Genomic DNA, 21374 nt, shown 5'->3' on the forward strand with positions numbered 1-21374 from the left:
TTGTGAAATAGAAGAGGTAAGAAAAGAACACTATATCAACGTATATAATAACTAAAATGTCAAGAATATTTGTCAGAAACGAAAAATATTTTACGAATGAAGAATATAATATGAAGGTTATTAGTGATGTTTTCGACATCATAAGAATAATGGTAAACTTCAAAATATTCAAGACTGAAATGAAAATCGAATTATTCTCTGTTTATATCTGTTCAATAAAAGATTCAGATGAATATCAAGAAGGAATATATGTGCACCGATATAACCTACTTTGAACAATTGTCTGAAGCAGTACTCGTTTTCCTATACGATACACACCGACAATGAGTAGGTTTGTGAACTGATGTTATATCTTCGATGGACTTAGTCCTACAATAACTTAAATAGAACGCTAGAAAAAGAGGCATTAGCTGAGTGTAAACGACACACGAAACACTAAGAAATTTTCTAAACAATTATTACAAATTTCCTTGATGTAATAAATAACAATGACAGAGGACAATGTATTCCATTAAAACTACGATTTATTAGCCCAATAAATAAGTATGCTAACCTTTTTTGGTGTTATTTAGGAGTTTCATCAATACAAACGACTAGTTTATACAACGAATTATAATGACCACTATTTTAGAAAAGGAAACTCAAGTTAGTGGCAAAATAATAATTTAATAAAAAGATTACGATCAAGTATTTCTTTTGTTTTAGAAAAAAGAAAGATGTAGATATTTCAAATATCATAAATGATTGATTAGTCTGTAAATGGTCGGTTGCACTCGTAAAATAATCACATATCTCTTCTAGGCTGAGTGATGATGATGATGAGAATGAGAATGACGACATTGCTTTTCAGTTTGTTTGAATCAATTACAAAAAAAAGAATGTAAATGTACAAATACAGTGTTTCAGTGTTGATTACACATGGATTATGAGGTACACAATACAATGGAAATAGTTTAGGTCAGTACAACTTATTAAAAGTAATTAAAATATCATATTGTCAGTATTCATTAATATTAAAATGATGAGTAAAGCACTCTCTATAATACTCTACAATAAAAATAAAAATGAATAAAATTTACCTATGAATTGTGTAGGATTTGGTCAGTGGTTATAATTTATTTGATTCGGAAGAATATTTAATTATATTACTAAGCTTATTGAATCATTTACAAGTGGTTTGAAGTAGGAATTAATTGATCAAAATTTAATATTCAAGTACTATAAACAACTTAACTATATACTTCATAATTTCTATGTGAATCATGAGGAAGATTCAAGTGAAAATTTCAAATAATTGACAAGGTTGAAATAGGACTGTATTCATTTTATAAATAAACAATGAAACTATTTCAATGCTAACAACTATAACAAACGATTTCATTAGTAGAAAAGCAAATAACCAAATAAACAACGTGTACAGTAATTTGAAAAGTATTCTACAATACATTTCATTTACCTGATAATCAGTTAACTCTTGCATAGTTTTATTTTGTTGCTCTTTTAGTTTGTTCAAATTTTCACTGGTCATCTGGGACTGATTAGAAGATGAAGTTGATTTAGTTTTCTCTACTTCTAATAAATGATTCTATGTAAATAAGTAACAAAATATATTTAACGACTAATATATATATATATATATATATATATATATATATTAGTCGGTCAGTCAAAACGTAGAACATGGTACACATGTATATCAGTCCAAGTTGCCATACATTATTAGCAATGAGAGATTGAAAGTTTCAAGCCAAATCTCGGAATAGTAGAGGCAGTAACAGTATTAGTGGTAATATAAAAGATTAAGCATCAAAGATACGATTTTTAAGAAATTTATAAATTATTAAAATAAAAACAAAATTCATGAGGAATTTAGAATCTCAAAATTTGGCAGATGACAAAAATGGACGCATCTGCTCCGTTGCTGTTGATTTCGAACCATTTTATCCAAATCAATTGACTTGTGTGACGCATATGTATTCCATGCCCCTTTGTACCAATATTTATGTGTTCAAATAAATAATAAATAAAAAATACATAGAAAAAAACCGCCTAGACCAAAATAACATTACATTGACATGACTAGACCTATTTCAATTTTGATTGTACTGAAAATACTCTGCTTCATATCCTTTGTACAATTTAAACTTGTATTAATCAAATTCGGTTATTTTTATTCTCTGAAGAAGTGGCTTACACCAAGTCACGAAACGTCAGAAATTTAACTTTCTACTTATTGGAAATTTATATATTATTTTTATTACAACTAAAATCTCTAAATAATGAACTGCTTCCTAAATGTCGAATGTAATTAACAGACACTAGACTTATTTACAAAGTCCAACTTTATATACATGGGCGTGAGTTATACTTTGTGTATGGGTCAGTCACACTCTCTGACTGCTCAAACCCATGCAAATTCAACCATTCCACTCTAAAAGGTATTCAAAGACACCACAACAAATAGATAATGGTGTAAAAACAATAGCAAGATTATATGTATTTTGGTTGTTTGCATCTCCCTATCGATGGTTAGGACTGAAAATGACCAATCACTTTTAGTATGTGGATCCTACGCAGACTGCCTCAATATTGGCGTTAAGCCACGAACATTTTAGACAGATGTGGATATTGCTTGGCAGTATAATCCAGGACGAGAGTTTCGTCCTGTTGAAGTCCTAAATATTAATGGGAAGATCCAAAAAGCCAATACATATAAATTAAAATTCACTTCACTATACAAGTAAGTAAATATCTGGACTCAGTAACAATCAGGTAACAATAAATAACATCTAGCCCAAAGGATAGAACGACGAAAGAAAACAAACCGAACATCATTCACAAGATAAATTGCAGCAATTCTAACGCAAACACTATGTGGGACAAAGTGGCTGCTCTCTCCGTCTACGTTTACATGAACAGCAATTAACAGTTAAACACTACAAAATAGCTTCGCTTATATCAACGCACGTGGACAATTACGGACATGGAATTAATCAAGGGAAGGTCGGAAAATTGGACAAATAAAACAAAAAGAAAGTTAGACTTTAGAAGCGTGGCACTCTAGTCAAGTACCGATCAATAGGCATATCAAAACTGGTCAAAGCTCTCAGACAATAAGAAAAAGAAGTCACAACAAGGTTAGAGATCAAGTTAGGCGAGAAAACAAGCAATACAAACAACGACTACTTAGTCATGAACAACACTCAACCAAATCCCAGGTCAACAGAACAAGCCGTCAGTCAATAATGACGAGATTCTGATAGCTCACTTCTATCTAAAATAAGTACCAATGATGCCAAGGATCACTGACTGACTGACGTTGGGCAAAATGTTTCAGAATTAGTCACAGTGGAATTCTATATCTTGAATTTCAATATTCCTTCAAACATACCTTTCCGTCACTTCTTTTCGAATCATATTCTTAATGTGGCTTTTCGCATGATCACTAGTACAATATTATTCCGATTCATCTGCCACTCATTTAGGGAATTTCATGTTGTTGTGCTGAATTAATCCAGAAATCGTTCTAACGCACATTTTTACAAGGCTCAACACTGTTTATAACTGATTAACACTGAGTCACAAGGGTTTGAATTTCATGGACTGCATCAGCTCCCTCTCAAACATATACGCGCCTTGCTGACCAGTCTCAATTAGTATAAAACTTGGATCCCGAGCATCCTGTTGACTGCCTCTAACCACGTAACAGACAAAACCTTAAATAAATAATACTGTTAAAACATACTTACCAACTCTTTAATCCGATTTTCAAACATGGATAACTTTTCATTAGCAATTTTTTCTTGTTCTGTCAGTTGTTTATTTAATTGATCAATTTGACTCTTTAAACTTAGGACTAATTCATTATTCTGTTGTTTCAGTAAATTATTCTCGTTTTTGAATGCTTGAATTTCACTAAAATAAGGAAACAGACCAGTTGTAAAAAGTATGAATGAATTCTTATTATGAAACGTTATAAGTTAGATAAACGTTGAAAGTCATATATTACTGAATAACATATATAAAGGTCGAAACAGATGGTGTAGTTTAATTTATTACGTGGAATAACCAAGTTGTGTAGTGAACTGACGACGGAAAACAGTAACAAATAAATAGCAGTTTAATAACAACAATATGCATAGTCAAAGATAAAAAATAACATTCACGTTTTATGTTTAAATCGTATCCTTTGCCCAGATGACTTCAATGGAATGGTGTGAGGTAGTTGGCTGTAGCTGAGACGAAAACCTGGACATAAGTTTTGCGATATTGAGAGTTCTTCAGTAATGTGTATTTGTAATCGTGAGGGAACCGGTGTTCCCTAGCGGACTTAGTCATCTAACTTCATAGTCTGAGACCTTATCATTGAACCATTCGTGCAGCGACTAACGTCCTGACAAATTCTTACAGCTGATCAGCCATTAAGTAGCTATTGATGTCATGTCTGTCTAGTTCTTTAGTGTCAATCGAATTCCCGACCGTTGTTGCCACCTTGATGTGGTGGTCGTGCTTACCTATCGTGATGAAGCAACCGAGCTATATTGGCTGGAACAACCGTTCCTCAAAGTTCTACCATGTCAGACGGGTTGGTTGAAGAGCGGTAAGACTAAAAGCAATAAACCCAAGGTCCGAAGGCGAAGTCATACTGCTGACTGTACAGAGGTGTGGCGGCAGTAGGGTGTTTCCTTCAGACAACCAGCATGACAGCGATGCTGCCTTCCCACAAGGAGGGGTGGGGTTAGAAAAGATCCACCCTAAAAATGCACACCTCGCCTTATCCCACGGATATCCGTCTCCGGTGGTAAGGTCTCAATGAGTACGGAGCTAACACGGAAATTACTCATAAAAAGTCGTGTGTGACCGACCTCAAGCAGTTGTCCCTTGAGCACTTCGGTCATACTCTCGGATCACCAAGACCACCTCTAATCCAGTTTCCTTTTCAGGTACCTCCAGAACAACCCTTCCACGGTGTGGGCAACCGGGAAGTGATAACCGCTCTCATACCTCTAACAGAACTCAAGACGATCGAATTTTATCAATCGAGTTGCGATGCGGTCACTAGTTTAGGTGGCTGGGCTTAACGTGCACAAGTATCGAGAAGAAATTCAATCGAAATACCCACGGATCTCCACAAATCACAGTCAATCAGATTGAAATTGGGGTAAAGTAAAAATATGAGGCAATCTAAGATGCCATACAATTTCAACATTGCAATGAGAAATTGATGTAATGAAAAGAAAGAGTCGAAACCTAATAACTAATTTTAATTCCAAATATTAATAAAGAACTATTTGTTGCGTCATGTTATATAATAATATTACGATTGAGGTTAGGGATTGAAGTTAACTAAACAGTAGGAAAGTATGGTGAAAATGAGCGAGGATTACAGGTTATCACTAATTTAAAGGGAAGAGAGTAGGGAAAAACTAATCATTTAATGTTATAGAAATAAACATTTACCTAACGGTAGCTTGGTCAAACATTCAGCCCCCTCCCTTATTTTTCAGCTGTACAAATATTTCAAGTAAACTGCCTACTTATGATTTGTTTGAACTGAAAATTTATGAAAGCTGTATGTACTTACGAGTTATTATGAAATAACTACAAATTATTGTTAGTGTAAGTACTGGAAAACTCAGACAGAAACACCAGCTATTGGCACATCTCCTTTATGATTTATTCATTGACAAAACGAGAGACAAGAATCTAAGAATTCAGGTGTCTTATATATGATAAATGGAGAAATCTATATATTGGCTGACACTTGTAATAGAACATTGACTGTTGAAAACACTTTTAAAATATGCTTTAAATAATGGCGATTTGAATAAATGTTAAGGAGATTATTTATTGCAATATTGTGTGATTGGTGATGAGAATTCTTCGTTGTTCCAAAATTCATAGTATCAAATCGAACGATTACTACTGCTGTTAAAATCTTTTTAAAATAACTTGGTAAATCACAGGGACAAGACAAACATACTTTGAAGAGTTCTGCAACTGACAATTTAGTTTTTCAACTTGTCCATTAAACTCAACCGTTAATGACTCAATTGTTTCAGCTTGATGCTTTAGCATAATTTCTGCTTCAGCCTGACGCTCAGCCAACAAATTACGCAACCATTCACATTCATTTTGGAAAGACTCGCCTTCGTTTTCAGTTGGAGTAATAGATGTCTCAGATACAAGCCCAGTGAATTGGAGAGATGGTTTTCCCTACATGTACGAATTGAAAATATATAATATGAAGACTGGAAAACATAATTGCAGTGACAAAAACTGACAAAAACAGTATTATCACAACTACAATTTATGTCAACTGGTTGACTGATAGAATGAAGAACATCATGAAATAATATGGAAACTCAAAATGTTGAACACTTGAGTTACGTAAGAATAAACAACACGATCACCCAAGGAATAAAATGCTTGAGATGAACCAGTAGGAAAGAAATAACCGATCGTGAAGCAATGGGACTTATGATATGGGGTCACTTATCTTTAATAATAAGTAAAGTACATCGTATAATCGACATCTTTTTACATGACCATATCAAAACCTACAACTTTATTGATTTATGTCATTTTCTCTTCTGTCAATGGAACTTTACAACACTCATAAAGAAATTTTACCTCAAATAAAACAAGGTTCAACAACGCACAAGCAATTTGGAGAACATGAAGAAAGGAAACATATCTTTACATCTCCTACTCTTAAATGCTGTTACGTCATAAAGTAAAAAGAAAGTAGGCTAATGAAATTTGAAGAGTATATGATAAATAACATACATCGTTTGCATAAAAGTAATCTATATTTAACCGTCTCTTAAATTAATTGCAGTTCTGTACCATAAGTGAAGTAGTGAATATACACATATTTAAATGTTTATGAACCTAGAGATTATCTTATACACTTCGATTAATTTGTGTATTGATACGCATGAACGCAAAAATACTAATCGTCATTATCATGTTGTGTATACTAAAATCATAAACAATGGATATTCTGTCACAAAAATCAGTGTGTTCAATTCAAAAATAAATCTCATCCTATTACTATTCTGGCAGTATCTCATCAATATGCGCGGCACAAAAAGATAGAGACAAAAGTAAGTAAACGAGAGAGGAGGAGAAAGGTGACAGAAATTTTTGCTCATTTACTTTAAGGTAAGAAGAAGTTCAGCTAGATTCGTGTTTATGTAATGGTACATGGATTAATACACCACAAAAAAACAATACTCAGTAGTTGAGAACAAAGTGAACAGTCTCGAGTGAAATGCATACTCTGAACTGAAATAGGTGAAAAGATATTTTGAGAGAGTAAAAGTGAATGAAATCGTTGAATTCATAATTATTTTGACAAGAACAACTTTCATTTTCTAGCATGTGACGGTTATATCTTAATGAACGCCATGTTTGACATTTCCTTAAAATATTTGATGCTTTCAGACTCATCGGACAAGTGGCTCTTTATACTAACATGACATAACCTACTGATAAACGAAGCAAATTTTGTATTTTTATCAGAGAAAATAAGATGATACCACCAATAATATCAAGCCATAGACTATATGTAAGAACAGAACATAATGATCTGTATAACTGTTGACAGATCCTGCTTCGGTTTGGGCGCCCGGGCAGTATTCCAGCCCTTACATAAATCGAATGACAAAGTGTGGCGCATATATATTTGGTACCTCCTTGTACCAATGTTTATGTTTAAATAAATAAATAAAATGTTGACAGATAATATTTCATTAGCACTCAACTACAAACTATAAGCAATGTTGATATTATTGTAAAGCGAAATATTTAAATGCAAATGTTCATATCGATAACTATTGGGGATAAAACTGTACGACAAAAAAACAACTTCCAATGTTTAGTTCACTTGCCTGAATTTGAGATTTGTTTTCATCACTTTGATTTGACACATTCGTTTGTTTTTGTAAAAGATCATTTAATTCTACCCGTAATTTATTTAATTCTAATTCCATACGTTCATTCGTTTCACGAGCTGACATTAAAGCTTCTTCCAGTTCAAATATTTTCGATTCATCGTCTGCATTCTGTGATTCAGTCGTGCTCTTGTCAATGTTTTCTTCTTCTATTCGAAATTGTAAATCTTCAAGATTTCTATTAAAATTTTAATGAACATATTAAAAATAAAACAATAAATAGTTATACTTAGTTATGAAGAGTTTTATTAAACAGCCAAGTATGACAAGATATAAACCTTTTTTGGTGTTAAAAACTCCAGATCAAAGTTTCGTGTTAAATGTCTTACACCACTAAAACATACCCGTAATCTTAAACGAACTGATGTTCTTAATATGCCTTGATATCAACTGGAGCAAATGAATAAACATGAAAACTTACCAGTACAGACAGGTAGAAGGCCGAGAGAGTCCAGAGAGAATACATGCTGAAGTAAATATACACGGTAAGTGAGAAATAAACGTGAGTGAGTTGTTTTTTTTTTATTCTCGTTGACCGCTCACATTTGTATCTGGATCCATTCACTGTTTTGCATATATACTTATGATTTATGAGTGGAGTGGCGGCTTAATGGTTAAGACGTTTAAATTTCCACTGCTAAGTTCCAGGCTTGAGCCTCATTCCATTCACTTCGGTTTAAAGCAACTGGGCAACCCTCACTAGCTCATACCAAAGTACCTGGTGAATGAATCAATTACATTTATATTGTCACAACTTATGTGCATATTTATTCACCCTGTAGTATAAGGATTCTCTGTATTTTTAGTCTTGTTTTGACTAGCTAGTTGAGCAGACAGCAGGAAGCGCGTATTGTAGTCGAATATGACCACAAAACACTTTTTCTACTCAAACACAAAATATTTGCATATGATAATTCAAACGTTCCAATAAATAGAAAGTATAGTAATTTAGAAGTGTGATGAAAAAGAAACATATACAGGACAACAATGAAGAGTAAAAAATCAGATCATAAGTGAATAAATAATTGAGTTATGTTGCATGAATTAGTTATACATAATAGACTTTAAGGTCAAATTGTACAATGAATATCACACTTGTTTACTGAATAAAGTTGGGCTGTATTCTGAACTTCTCAAGGACAAAGTTAATTAGGCATAGTAGAGAAAAAGGTAAATTAACTATATATATATATATATATATATATATATATATATATATATATCTGCTTCGGCCGATTAATTCATCTGAAGGGTGTTTACACCATGAACTGAATTCAGCAGGACAATCACTGAAAACTAAGAAGCTATACCATTTTTATCTAATGTTAATCAGTAGAGCGCACCCGTGAAGCTACCTAAAAAGGGGAGCCAGGACCTTTAAGCTTATTTTCCAGAGCGTTACTGTAATACCTCCAAGTTGGTATCCAATGGATCACGTGAATGCATCATGTATAAACCAAATCTAGTGTCGACTACTGACTTACTAATTATGTCAAGCAAATATCAAAAGAAGAAAACGATATCATATGAATCTATCTCTCTTGTAAAGTTATAATTTTGTTTCAATCGAATGAATTTTACTTTTAACAATCGTAATTTTCTGTTCACTTCACTACATGAACGCTTATTTCAAGCTTCGATATATTTTGTCATTTTCTTAATCGAAACACCAAAACTTTGTTTTAATTATGATAACTAATTCTAGCAATTTACTAAATATTTTTAATTTGATTTTCAGCATGCATAAACTTCCTCAAACTATCTCTACGTTTAATTAAAAGAACTTTTGATACATTAAATTTGTATGATGTTTTTTAAATATTATCTGTTGCAAGTAACTGATGGCAACCGATTGGACTGAAAAGAATTCATTTCAGTTCACGTCGTTATTTTTGTAGACTGTCAACTGCATATAGTCATAAATCCTCAGTAATAAATATGAAATATACGTTTTAAATTCAAAAATATACATAGTCCTCGTTCAATACTACATCAATATCCGTAGTGAAAAGTTAAATTGAGCGAAGAAATTTATAAATCAAGTTATTAGTGCTCAGAACCCTCAATAATCCCTTGATAAAAAACTTTAAAAGTCGTAAGATTGGAGAGAATACTTTGACCAATCAGTGTTTATTAAGAAATTCCAAGAGAATTCAAGAGAACAGAATATTGTGTTATATCTTCAGTTTGTCACTGATTTTAGCACATTTTCGAGAAGCTTCCAGAAGCTTAGGGTTGTGAACTATATATAACAACCTTGGAAGTTAAACTGCTTTCATAGTTTTCGTTTATTGTTTTCCTGTTTGAAATTCATAAGTAAAAGGTTTCTGGATAGCGGTTAGGAAGTCTATGTCTAAGTGTCTAAGTACTAGGCATAAAAATTTGTACACAAAATTTATACTCAAAGATGACAATCACATAACTGTCTACTTGAACGTTATGTATAAAATACTTATGGGAATTCATGTTTGCTAACGATGACCTGATGTTTGTGAAGCTGAATACAAGAAAACACAGATTCAAGAACACCATTTACAGTCAACAGTACTACGTCATATATCGAGTTAAAGTAACAGAAAAACGAATCTGAGAGATAAATAACTCAAACAAAGAAGTTCAACTAACTACATGGTGAAAGTATGCACATATGGAATTAGAAGAACCTTACATGAAAAAACCATATGCAACCATTTATGAGTTCAACAAGGCTGCTCTGTTAATAGTGAGAATAGATGAAGATAATCGAACAGGTGATCAGATATGTAAATATTCTTATTCTAGTTCAACTTAGAAAACTATATGTTGAGTAAAAATGGAGTGTTAGACGCAATTCGGTTCAAAAGAACATATATCATCAATTTAGCAAGTCATTAATTGTTAATTTAAATTATCCAAAAGACGAATAACGTTTCTACTTAGATTTCACAAGACACCATTAATCAGTAGATAGATGACGGAAAATATTTAAAGTCTGTTCCCCAATATAAATGTTGAAAATTGAACTCAATCTTCATATTTACTTGGTTTTATGCTTTCTTTCATCGTTTTTCAACTTCATCACACTATTTCTGTGTTATATCCGAGTTGAGATTAAGTTACAGGTAACTTCCGAGGTCTATTCATGGACTAATATTCTTATTGTATAACTACTCAACAATTACACTATGTATATTTATATCCCTCTTATGACAAGCTTTATTTTGACCTATAATTTATTATTGTACGATTTACGGTTCTTAAGTTATGTTCAGTTTATTAACTACTGCCTCCCTCATTCACAGCCACTTTTTGGGCTTATTTGTGTACAATATTATTTCCTATTTTATGGTACGTTGCGGTTTGTGTGATTGATATATAAACCAAGTATGTCTGAAATAAATGATCTGCTCTGATTCTGGTCTGATCTGCTCTGATTCGGAAGCTGGTATCTTGTTCTGGACTCAAGTGGAAGGGCTCGTAGGACATAGGACCAATAAGGACACTAAACTGCCCACACCGGTTAAACGTCATTGGTTGGCCTAGTGTGAAGATTCGTATAAGTCGTATTCGGATTGGTAGATAAGTCGTGTGACAGAAAAAACCAGACACCCAAGGTCATAACAATTGGCGACGGGGTTTTTGGCAAAAACAAAATAATTGGGAGACGCAAGGTCATAACAACTGGCGACGGGGATTTTGGTGGCAACAAAGAAATAATAATAATACAAGTGGTGACTCAGATTTTGGAAATAAATTAGCTGTATAATTGCCGGTGATTTTTGGAGCTAATATTATTGGCAAAAAAAAATGTCGATTTCTTTCGAACAGTTGCGGTTAATATTACAGCACCAGCAGAAGATGTTTGCCTTGCAACAAGAGCTATTTATAACAGTTTTGGGCAGACTTTGCATTCAAGCAGAAAATAAGAAATCTATATATCATGCAGATAATGGTGCAGTAATGGACATTTCAGAAGCATATCCTGTGCAGGATTCAAATCCCTCTATACCAGAAGGAAAACGTAATATTGGTAACGTGTCCAGCTCAGAGCAAGAAAATATTGTGCTAAATGCACATGAAGTTGTGACAATACCAGATGATCAGAAGCCAGATCCTGTAGATGATGCCCAGAGTCCAGAATCAAATGAAACACTACTGGTACTGTCTAGCTGCGAAAATAAACGTCAGCTCGAACAAAATTGTGGTCCACGTGCTACTAGTCGAGAAAGCTATGGTGACTCGTATTCAGAAAATAACTGGAGCAACACGATGAACAAAATTGTACCAGATGTTACTCAAAATCACCGGAAGACAGAATTTTATATTGAGTCAACTTATCCCATTCCTAATGACAGTGTGCCAGATATTGATTCTCAGAATAATGCATATGATTTTGATGAAACTTCTTATAACAATGAGGGAAATATGTCAGCTGAGTCGAATGATGGCCAAAAATCTAATTTAATTCTGTTAGACGTTGACTTTCTTAATGACTCGTTATCTGCTAACGAGATTCATAATGAATTTGAAAATAATGAACTCAGATCAAAGGTCGTTCATCATCATCTAGTCATTTTTAGTGGCTTCTCCAGTCAATACGAGAAACATGGTTTAAATAAAGTCCTACTAGTTGTATTTTGGAGCCATAAGGACCCAACATTATTTCGAGGAGGAGGAGAATGTTGAGGAATTTAAAGTCACATATGATTTTTTTTTTAAATCAGAATCTAAAGTTGGGTTCTTCAAAAAAAAAAAGGGGGAGGTGTTATATCTGAGTTGAGATTAAGTTACAGGTAACTTCCGAGGTCTATTCATGGACTAATATTCTTATTGTATAACTACTCAACAATTACACTATGTATATTTATATCCCTCTTATGACAAGCTTTATTTTGACCTATAATTTATTATTGTACGATTTACGGTTCTTAAGTTATGTTCAGTTTATTAACTACTGCCTCCCTCATTCACAGCCACTTTTTGGGCTTATTTGTGTACAATATTATTTCCTATTTTATGGTACGTTGCGGTTTGTGTGATTGATATATAAACCAAGTATGTCTGAAATAAATGATCTGCTCTGATTCTGGTCTGATCTGCTCTGATTCGGAAGCTGGTATCTTGTTCTGGACTCAAGTGGAAGGGCTCGTAGGACATAGGACCAATAAGGACACTAAACTGCCCACACCGGTTAAACGTCATTGGTTGGCCTAGTGTGAAGATTCGTATAAGTCGTATTCGGATTGGTAGATAAGTCGTGTGACAGAAAAAACCAGACACCCAAGGTCATAACAATTGGCGACGGGGTTTTTGGCAAAAACAAAATAATTGGGAGACGCAAGGTCATAACATTCTGATATCACTATTTCTATTTCATTCTCTTTATTTAAGGTAGCTATGACGACGTTAATTGTAACTATTTGGATTAGTACACATCATTGTATTTTTTTGTTTTATTTTGAAATATGAATTTTCCATTATAACTGGATAATATCTATACCAATGTTTTGAACAAACTTGATTTTATAGAATAAATAAATAGAAATTATTAAAATATCATTAACAAAAGAACACATCCGAGAGATTTCTCACTTTCGTTCTTCATGTAGCTTAATTGTTGTTTGCTCATGTTCATCGCGTAAATGTTGAAGAACAGCTTCCATATTTTCTAATTGTTGGTTCAATTGTTGTATCACAGCTTGCTGATTCAATGTTTCAGCTTGAGCCTTTACAAATATGATTTGTTTATTATTAAAAAACGAGAAAAAAACACCGGTCAATTTAGTAAAATTAATTAAAATGATAATACGTGATAAGTTCAGCGATTTATCATAGCAGTGGTGGTAGTTCTAAAAAGATTAGGACAATGTATGAATGTCTAAATCATTTTTAAGTCGATACCAAATATAATGCGCAAAATTGTATAAGCAATAATGCTTGTTAAGACAAAACTTGTAGAAACAGGTACAAGTTGAGAAAAGATATTTTAAAGTATTAATTAATCACCCGAGCAATTTGGTGAATTAACCACAATTACTTATTTCCTTAGATATACAAAATAAGTGATAACATTCACGCCCATTGATCACACTCATAAAGGCTGTAATCAGTGTTACTGAGTAACTTGAGGATCACTATTACCGCATACTATTTGCATAGGTGCATGTATGTGATAAATCTTCTAAATGAACGCTTGAATCGGTTTGCTAGGCTTTTCTAATAACCCCAGGTTAAAAAGTACTAGTTAAACTAATGTTAATTTATTTCGGTCACTTATTTACTCTGAAGAAGTGGCTGACATTAAGTCACGAAACGTCAGGAATGCACTTCATCTACTCACTAGGATATAACAGAAATATTCACTAATAATTACATCCTATGTTTCCATTTAAAGAATATGTAGCTTACATACTTTACACCACAGCAGTAGTAATTGTACAAGACTAGTAGGACCTTGTGTCTGTTCGTGAATTTATGACATGGTACCACTGAATAGAAAACAATTCTGTGGTGTTAATATATATATATATATATATATATATATATATATATATAAACTGCCTGAATGGGATCTTAAAGATTCTGCAAGTTGGTAGATTGAAACGTTATCAAACAAGGTTCCTAATAAAAGCCATTGATGATCCTATTGCAGTTTTCTGTTATAACCGGACGAAAATTACGACGATTTCTTTTTTACTTTAAAGTTGATTTTTTTAACACTATTTTTCTTGTTTCTTTCTACAATATCGCCATCTTTTACTCACTGATATCATTTTCACTTTATTCTACTTGATGTACATCCTTTTTTATTGTACTAAGCTTATTATATGCTATAAATTATAAAAATATTATTAATACTTCTACTGATTGTTAGTAAAGATTGAATTATCTATGAAATAATGGTCTTGGGTTCAATTCCTGGAAAAGTTGTGGTTGTTCACTAGTGGGAAGTCCCATATTAAGATGAGACAATTATCAAGTGTTCTATCCTTATCAATAGCGTTTTAGTTGAGATCAGTCTATGACGATACTACCTATAAACTAAATTAATCTATACAAAACCCCTTTACTTAATTAAGAAGTTTCATTTTTCTTTAGATTCATTATACAGTCTCGATTCGAAAACATAAATAAATATACTGCATGGAGTAAATAAAGTTATGAGTATATGTGAGAAGTGTACTGAATGATATCAACTCTTCAGCTGGTTTTTTATGTATAAGTGAAATGAATACAACAGAATACTAACTTATTCAATGTTTGTTTCTATTGTCTTTAATAAAAAAATAAGTTACTTTTCTAATATTTAAGACGACCACTAATTTCTCAAAGTAATAATTGAATTGTTACTTGGTTAAGTAGTAAGACCTTATGTATAAAAACTACGGCGAGACCATAATTGATGGACTAATAAACAAAATTAAGGATATCAGATCTTGGATTTTGGCGCAAAATTCATTCATCCATATAGTTAAATAGCATTATAGCTGATGTCTGTTCGTGATGAAAACCCTTGCTTTAATTCCTAACACTAAATTTTAAGTCTAAATCTTAATCCTAAATCCTCATACTAATTTATAACCCTCTTCTGATCCTACTATGTAGGTGAATTGTCTCATGGCTACTTTATCGTCGCTCACAGGTCGACCATAAATTACAGTCTCAACAAAATTACTATTAAATATCTAGTTTGAGTACATTACGTTAACTGTTGAGAAAAAGTTTGACTAAAAAAATTAATTGATTGGTAAACTCTTTCTCTATGTGTACACATGTATGAAGAAGTTGCACTAACGATCCGTAGAGTCATTTATAATAAATTAATGGTTTAATTACTAGATACACTACATTTAACAACCAGTCGCCAACATTCTTTAATTTCTAATTCTTTTATTTTAGTGTGGACTAACTATCCGAATATTCCCATGATAATCTATATCTTCTGAATAGTTGGAAAAAATTTATGGACTGGTGTCACGTTTTGATTTGGCCGCCTCTAACTTTCTTCCATTCATCCCCAAGGATAGTCAGCATTGCTCGTCGTGGTAATCGGTGTTCAGGCATATGTAACACAGCCAAAACTGTATTACCAATAATTATATGCTCAAAAGTGACTAGTTTAAAGGTGGATTACCCAAAGTTATTCAGAAAAAAGCTATGATCTCTTTAGTCAACGAAGACACTGAATCAAGAGAGCACTATATCATTTATCTGCCAAATTTTAAAAAATAGTACTGTTTGATTCGCATTTATTGACTAATTGATATCGTGCTCTCTATGAGAGCTAAAACTCCTAGGTCCGGATTTTTGTACGATGATGGATGACCACTGATATACAGGCTTAAACTAAGATTAACTTTCAATTATTTGTTGACTGATATATACTTCAATGGTTAAGATCATGAGTCAGTTGAAGCTAGACCACCATGGAAAACCTGGGAGCACTGGACGGCCGTTTCGTCCTAGTATGGGACTCCTCAGCAGTGCACATCCACGACCTCGCTCCCTGCGAGATCCGAACCCAGGACCTACTGGTTTCGCGCGTGAGCACTTAATCATTAGACCACTGAGCCGGCATCCAACGGTGTTAATGTCTAACTTCAACTAATCCATGAAATTGAGCGACACACCCACCATTGTCTTCAGTAAGTTACTATCTCACAACAGACCTGGTTGAACTCCACTGATCACTACTTCTCACTAGAACTCCAGGATATACCTCTTGAAGCCAGTCACTAGTGAGCATATGTTGATTAATATCAGGTTTTCCATGGTGGTCTAGCTTCAACTGACTCATGATCTTAACCACTGAAATTACTATAATATCCACAAAACCCATCTGATATATATTTGTAAGGAAAATTACTTACGAAAGTGCAGGCTATTCATACTGTTTAAAATGAGACGGCCTAATATTAACTTGTTTGTTGTAATTGACATATAAAAACAATATTTTCAAAGAATAACCAAAATGTTAAAGTATTGTACTGAACATATAATACTGAATAAAGCCGTTATTATTACTATTATTGTTAAATTTGCTGAAATCTACAATAAAGTGTATTTATAAAAGCATTGACAGAAATGGAACTTAATTGATCATAGAACGACTGACACATAACTAAAATATAGGTGTTTACATGTTACTGTTTGCCAGTTATTTCAGATAATTATGTAAGATTAAGGGTAAAACAATGTGTTGATCAAGTCCCCCTTACTCATTTTTCAATCGAACACATATTGATTTCTCAACTAAATAAAATACTGCAGAAGATATTTTAACACCCTCTCTACAACATTAGTAGTTTTTAATGAATTTTAATAAGTGACTATTTTAATCAATTATGGATATATGTTTGTCATGAATTATTGTGAACAAATGAATATATGACAAACTAAGATGGGATTTCGTCACATAGTTTCACAATGAACAGCAAATCTTGTAAACCGAAAGATCTGAATCAAGGTGTCGACCAGTCTCTCCTGGACTAATTGATCGAAAATGAAATGATTTAGAAAATTCCACTATCCTAGTTGAATCTAATCTGGCCTGAAAAAGAGATGTATATCATCGAGTGTGTGCAGTTTAAACTGGCTATTCATATTATCACGTTATCAACTACTAATCATGGATATAAATAGCATGCAGAGTGAAAACAATAACAAACAGCTATTAGGCGTCCTTATTGTTGGCAGTGGCTTATCGATATGAACTAGATACAGAGAGGGGGAGAGAGGAAAAAACAGTAGAATCAAACAAATTGTACTTGCCATTTCTCTTTCTAAAGTAACTTTAGCTAAGTCAGAACGTTCCATTTCACGTTCTTGTAAAAGTTTCTCGATATGCGCTTCTTTTTCCTTGACTAAACGCTATAGAAAACAAATAATATACCGCATTAATAGCGAAGTGATGACATCACATAATATCAGTGTAAAAAACAAAAAAAACATAGAAAAAGTTAATGGTCTCCATAAACTGACAGAAGCTATATGAAAGCGACTAATAATAGTAGTGTTAACTGTAACTCATTAAAAAAGTATATAATTATGTCTAACAGCTGATGCCCGAGCACCGCATAAGTCGATCCATGATGTTAGCTGGTCTAGGAAGAAGTTTGGAAAAGTTATAGGTGGCAAAACCAATACGTAGCCTTAGTTTACGAAGTCCCTAAGTATTGATCCGAGCAGCGTCGATAGATGCATACAACATCGTTGGGGTTTACATGATAACCACGATCAAGATTATAGCAACCGATGGTTAGAGACCTTGAATGACATGGCTCAAAATCGTTTGCAATGGCGCAGGTGCATCCACTCTTTGTGTTCTCCCAAATTCTAATCTGAATTCTTTATGTCTTTTTTTTCTCTCTCCAGATTTATTTCATTGGATTATACTCCTTGAATAACATCTTCAAACCCTAATGTTTCCGACTACTGCTTATACTTTTACTACCCCTACCACTACGGGATTTGAATCGACCACTGCATCTCTGTACTAATGTGGTATGGCAACTCGAACTGATGTACGTACGTACGAAGTTCTACGTTGTTATGGACTGACTGTCTGGCTGACGGATAATCACGATCAATGGCAGAAAAATTTCAACGACATGCCTCAGGATCAATCACAGTGGAACAGTATATTCGCATTTTCGTTCTGTGGTTTCGGACCGTATTCTCAGTATTTAGTCTTACGCAGCATCACTGCCACTACATTGTCCAAATTTCTTTGCTGTTTTTCTAATGTACCTCATAGTGCTAATGCAGTATGGTAACGTGGGCCAACATGTATGTGTTAGGCTCTACGTTGATCACAACTGACGTACTCAACTTTGAACTAAAACTGTCTGTTTAGGGCCTGGTGATTTTATGTGGTAGCTCAAACTACGATAATTAGAGAAATATCCTAACTTAAAACCTACTAGTTAATTTAATTGTTTGTATCACTTAAGGATCATACCAGACAGAGTTTGAACAGCTGTTCTGTCATTGTATTTCACTCAAGAGTATTTCATGTTACAATCCAATTTTAACAAATTCTAAAACTTACACGAGAGCCATTGATTACGTAAATACATACAAATTGTACATATTCCTTGTCTATTTAAGTGTCTATTGAACGTATTTTATCAGCGAAGACGGTGTCACAATTCAAGGTGAATTTTATGCTCAAATCAAGATATTTAGTGACAAAATAAAAAAGAAATGAAAGTCTATCACCAATTGATTAAGATTTCATCGATACATTTTGATTTCTTAGAAAATCATTTATACACAAGCCAGCTTCAGTAAGAAGATTTCTCTTTTTACATGTACATGTCAAATCATTTACTCGGTGAAGCATCAATGGTCATCCTTTCTTTCACAAGTTTAAATACAATAATCATAGTTAAAGTGTATAATAATTTCTATCAGCTAAATCAATCATACCATACATTGGAGTTTATTTTTTTCCGAAAGAGCATGAAATAAGGACTGAATTGTTTACAATGAATTATCATAAAATTGAAGGTATCACGTGTTTAACATGTGAAAAAAGCAACATATCCAATCATTTATTGATTATTATTATTACATTACTTAAAACAACTTTACTTCTGTTTTGCATAATGAAAACAATTACCCGTCACCATTTGATTTAGATTTTTTTTCCTTTAAATTCATAGTTATGGATGAAATTATGTGAAAACCAGCATAGTGACAAGAAAATAAACTCTCATAAAAACTACTTGAAAAAGCACACACGTATAATAATAATAGTAATAATAATAATAGGGTTTTTGTATTCCAAATAATAGGTGCTATACTGGCAAGCACAAAACTTTTCACGAGAAAGTAAGAAAAAATCGACAACTGTGACAGACTGATATTAAGCTACAGATTATTTCACATTCTCTTCAACAAAACGGTATTGATTGATCAATAAATCATAAGGGATTTGTATAGTTTTTATTGTGTTGATAATGCGATTTATCAATTACAGATTTGTGTAATTGGCTTTGACTTACACTTTATGAGGGACAGCAATAATACCTAGCTGCCTAGACTGAATTATATGGAGGAGGACTTAAACCTGAGATCTAATGTTTGAAAGCCGGACGCCTTAGCTACTAATCCACTATTGAAGATGACATAATAATAGATTGATCAAAGGTTAAAAACTAAGGAGAATTTTAAGAATCACTCATATATTTGGTTATTTCCCAACATAGGTATGTAAATATTCTGACAGAGAGGAGGCTGAAAAGCAGATAGGGACAAAATCTCCCTGAAATTGAATATTAATTTTACAACTTTATATATATATATATATATATATATATATATATATATATATATATTTGACTAAGTGAACTACCATTTATTATCCCCTTCCTTAAGCTACTTAAATTAGAACCAATGATACATTTCAATATTTGATTTTTCACGTAGAGCATACAAAACCTTAACAAGTGACATACTGCTCCTCAGTTATATATATATATATATATATATATATATATACCAATTTAACAAGTGCTTCCTTTGAGCAATAATAACAGCGGTTACCAAGTTTCAATAACTTTCTAATAAATAAGATCAGACTTGTGAAACTACTCCTATCAAGATAGATTATAAAAACTATAGGAAGATAGTTTACAGCATGAACACGTATCGGCGTACTACTAAATGATGAATCACATTTACTATGTCTGGACTAAATACATTACTTTGATGAAGAAATTAAAATGGAAATAATGGTGGTTGGAAAACTGTAGGTCGTGATATTATTAAATAATTGCTCTGTATAGTAGACAGTGAATATTGCTATTTATATACCAAACAAAACGCTTTCCACGAAGTCTGAAGAAAAAAGAACACTTATAGTTAAACAACTAACCTGTAGTGTTTGTAAATTAGATGTAGATTCTCGACGATTTGGAGTGTTCATTGATGATATCGGTCTTCGGTTACCAGCTACACCATTACGACTCTTGACATTGTAATCAAACAAAATATATTATTATTATCAAAAAGATTTTGTGGATATTATGGTAATTTTAATAATTGAGATCGTGAGTCAATTGAAGCTAGACCACCATAGTTCGAATCCCGCGAGGCGGGATCGTGGATGCGCACTGTGGAAGAGTCCCATAATGGGACGAAACGGGCGTCCAGTGCTTCCAGGTTTTCCATGGTGGTTCAGCGTAAGTGATTATATCAATAATAGGAAATAAAATCGTTCGTTTCAGTTGTTTAAATAAACAGTGGGATGAAAGAATTTGACAATGTTACAGAGAGAAGTAAGTATTATCAGTATAGGGTTGTGGAGATTGATAAGTTTCACCGAAATCATGAACCGATCAGTGTTAGACCATCATTAAAAGCCTGGAAGCACTGGATGACCATTTCGTTTTGGTATGGGACTTTTCAGCAGTGTGCATCATGGTTTTAGTG

General features: G+C 33.0%; 1 protein-coding gene across 2 annotated transcripts in view; it reads right to left on the reverse strand.

Annotated features, from left to right (window-relative positions):
- Positions 1–21374, reverse strand: part of CLIP1_1 (CAP-GLY domain-containing linker protein 1) — a 57727-nt gene that overhangs the window by 24436 nt on the left and 11917 nt on the right. The window contains exons 5-11 of one of the 2 annotated variants that reach the window (XM_035729422.2): positions 20818–20910; positions 17709–17807; positions 13530–13663; positions 7896–8136; positions 5984–6216; positions 3750–3915; positions 1457–1585 (exon numbers count right to left, since the gene is read on the reverse strand). In XM_035729422.2, coding sequence (XP_035586523.2) covers positions 1457–1585; positions 3750–3915; positions 5984–6216; positions 7896–8136; positions 13530–13663; positions 17709–17807; positions 20818–20910 — 1095 coding nt within the window. The remainder of the gene's footprint in view (positions 1–1456; positions 1586–3749; positions 3916–5983; positions 6217–7895; positions 8137–13529; positions 13664–17708; positions 17808–20817; positions 20911–21374) is intronic. The other variant, XM_051219329.1, reaches the window with a different exon arrangement.

The sequence above is a fragment of the Schistosoma haematobium genome, chromosome 4, assembly GCF_000699445.3.
Source record: "Schistosoma haematobium chromosome 4, whole genome shotgun sequence".
Classification (NCBI taxonomy): Eukaryota; Metazoa; Platyhelminthes; class Trematoda; order Strigeidida; family Schistosomatidae; genus Schistosoma; species Schistosoma haematobium.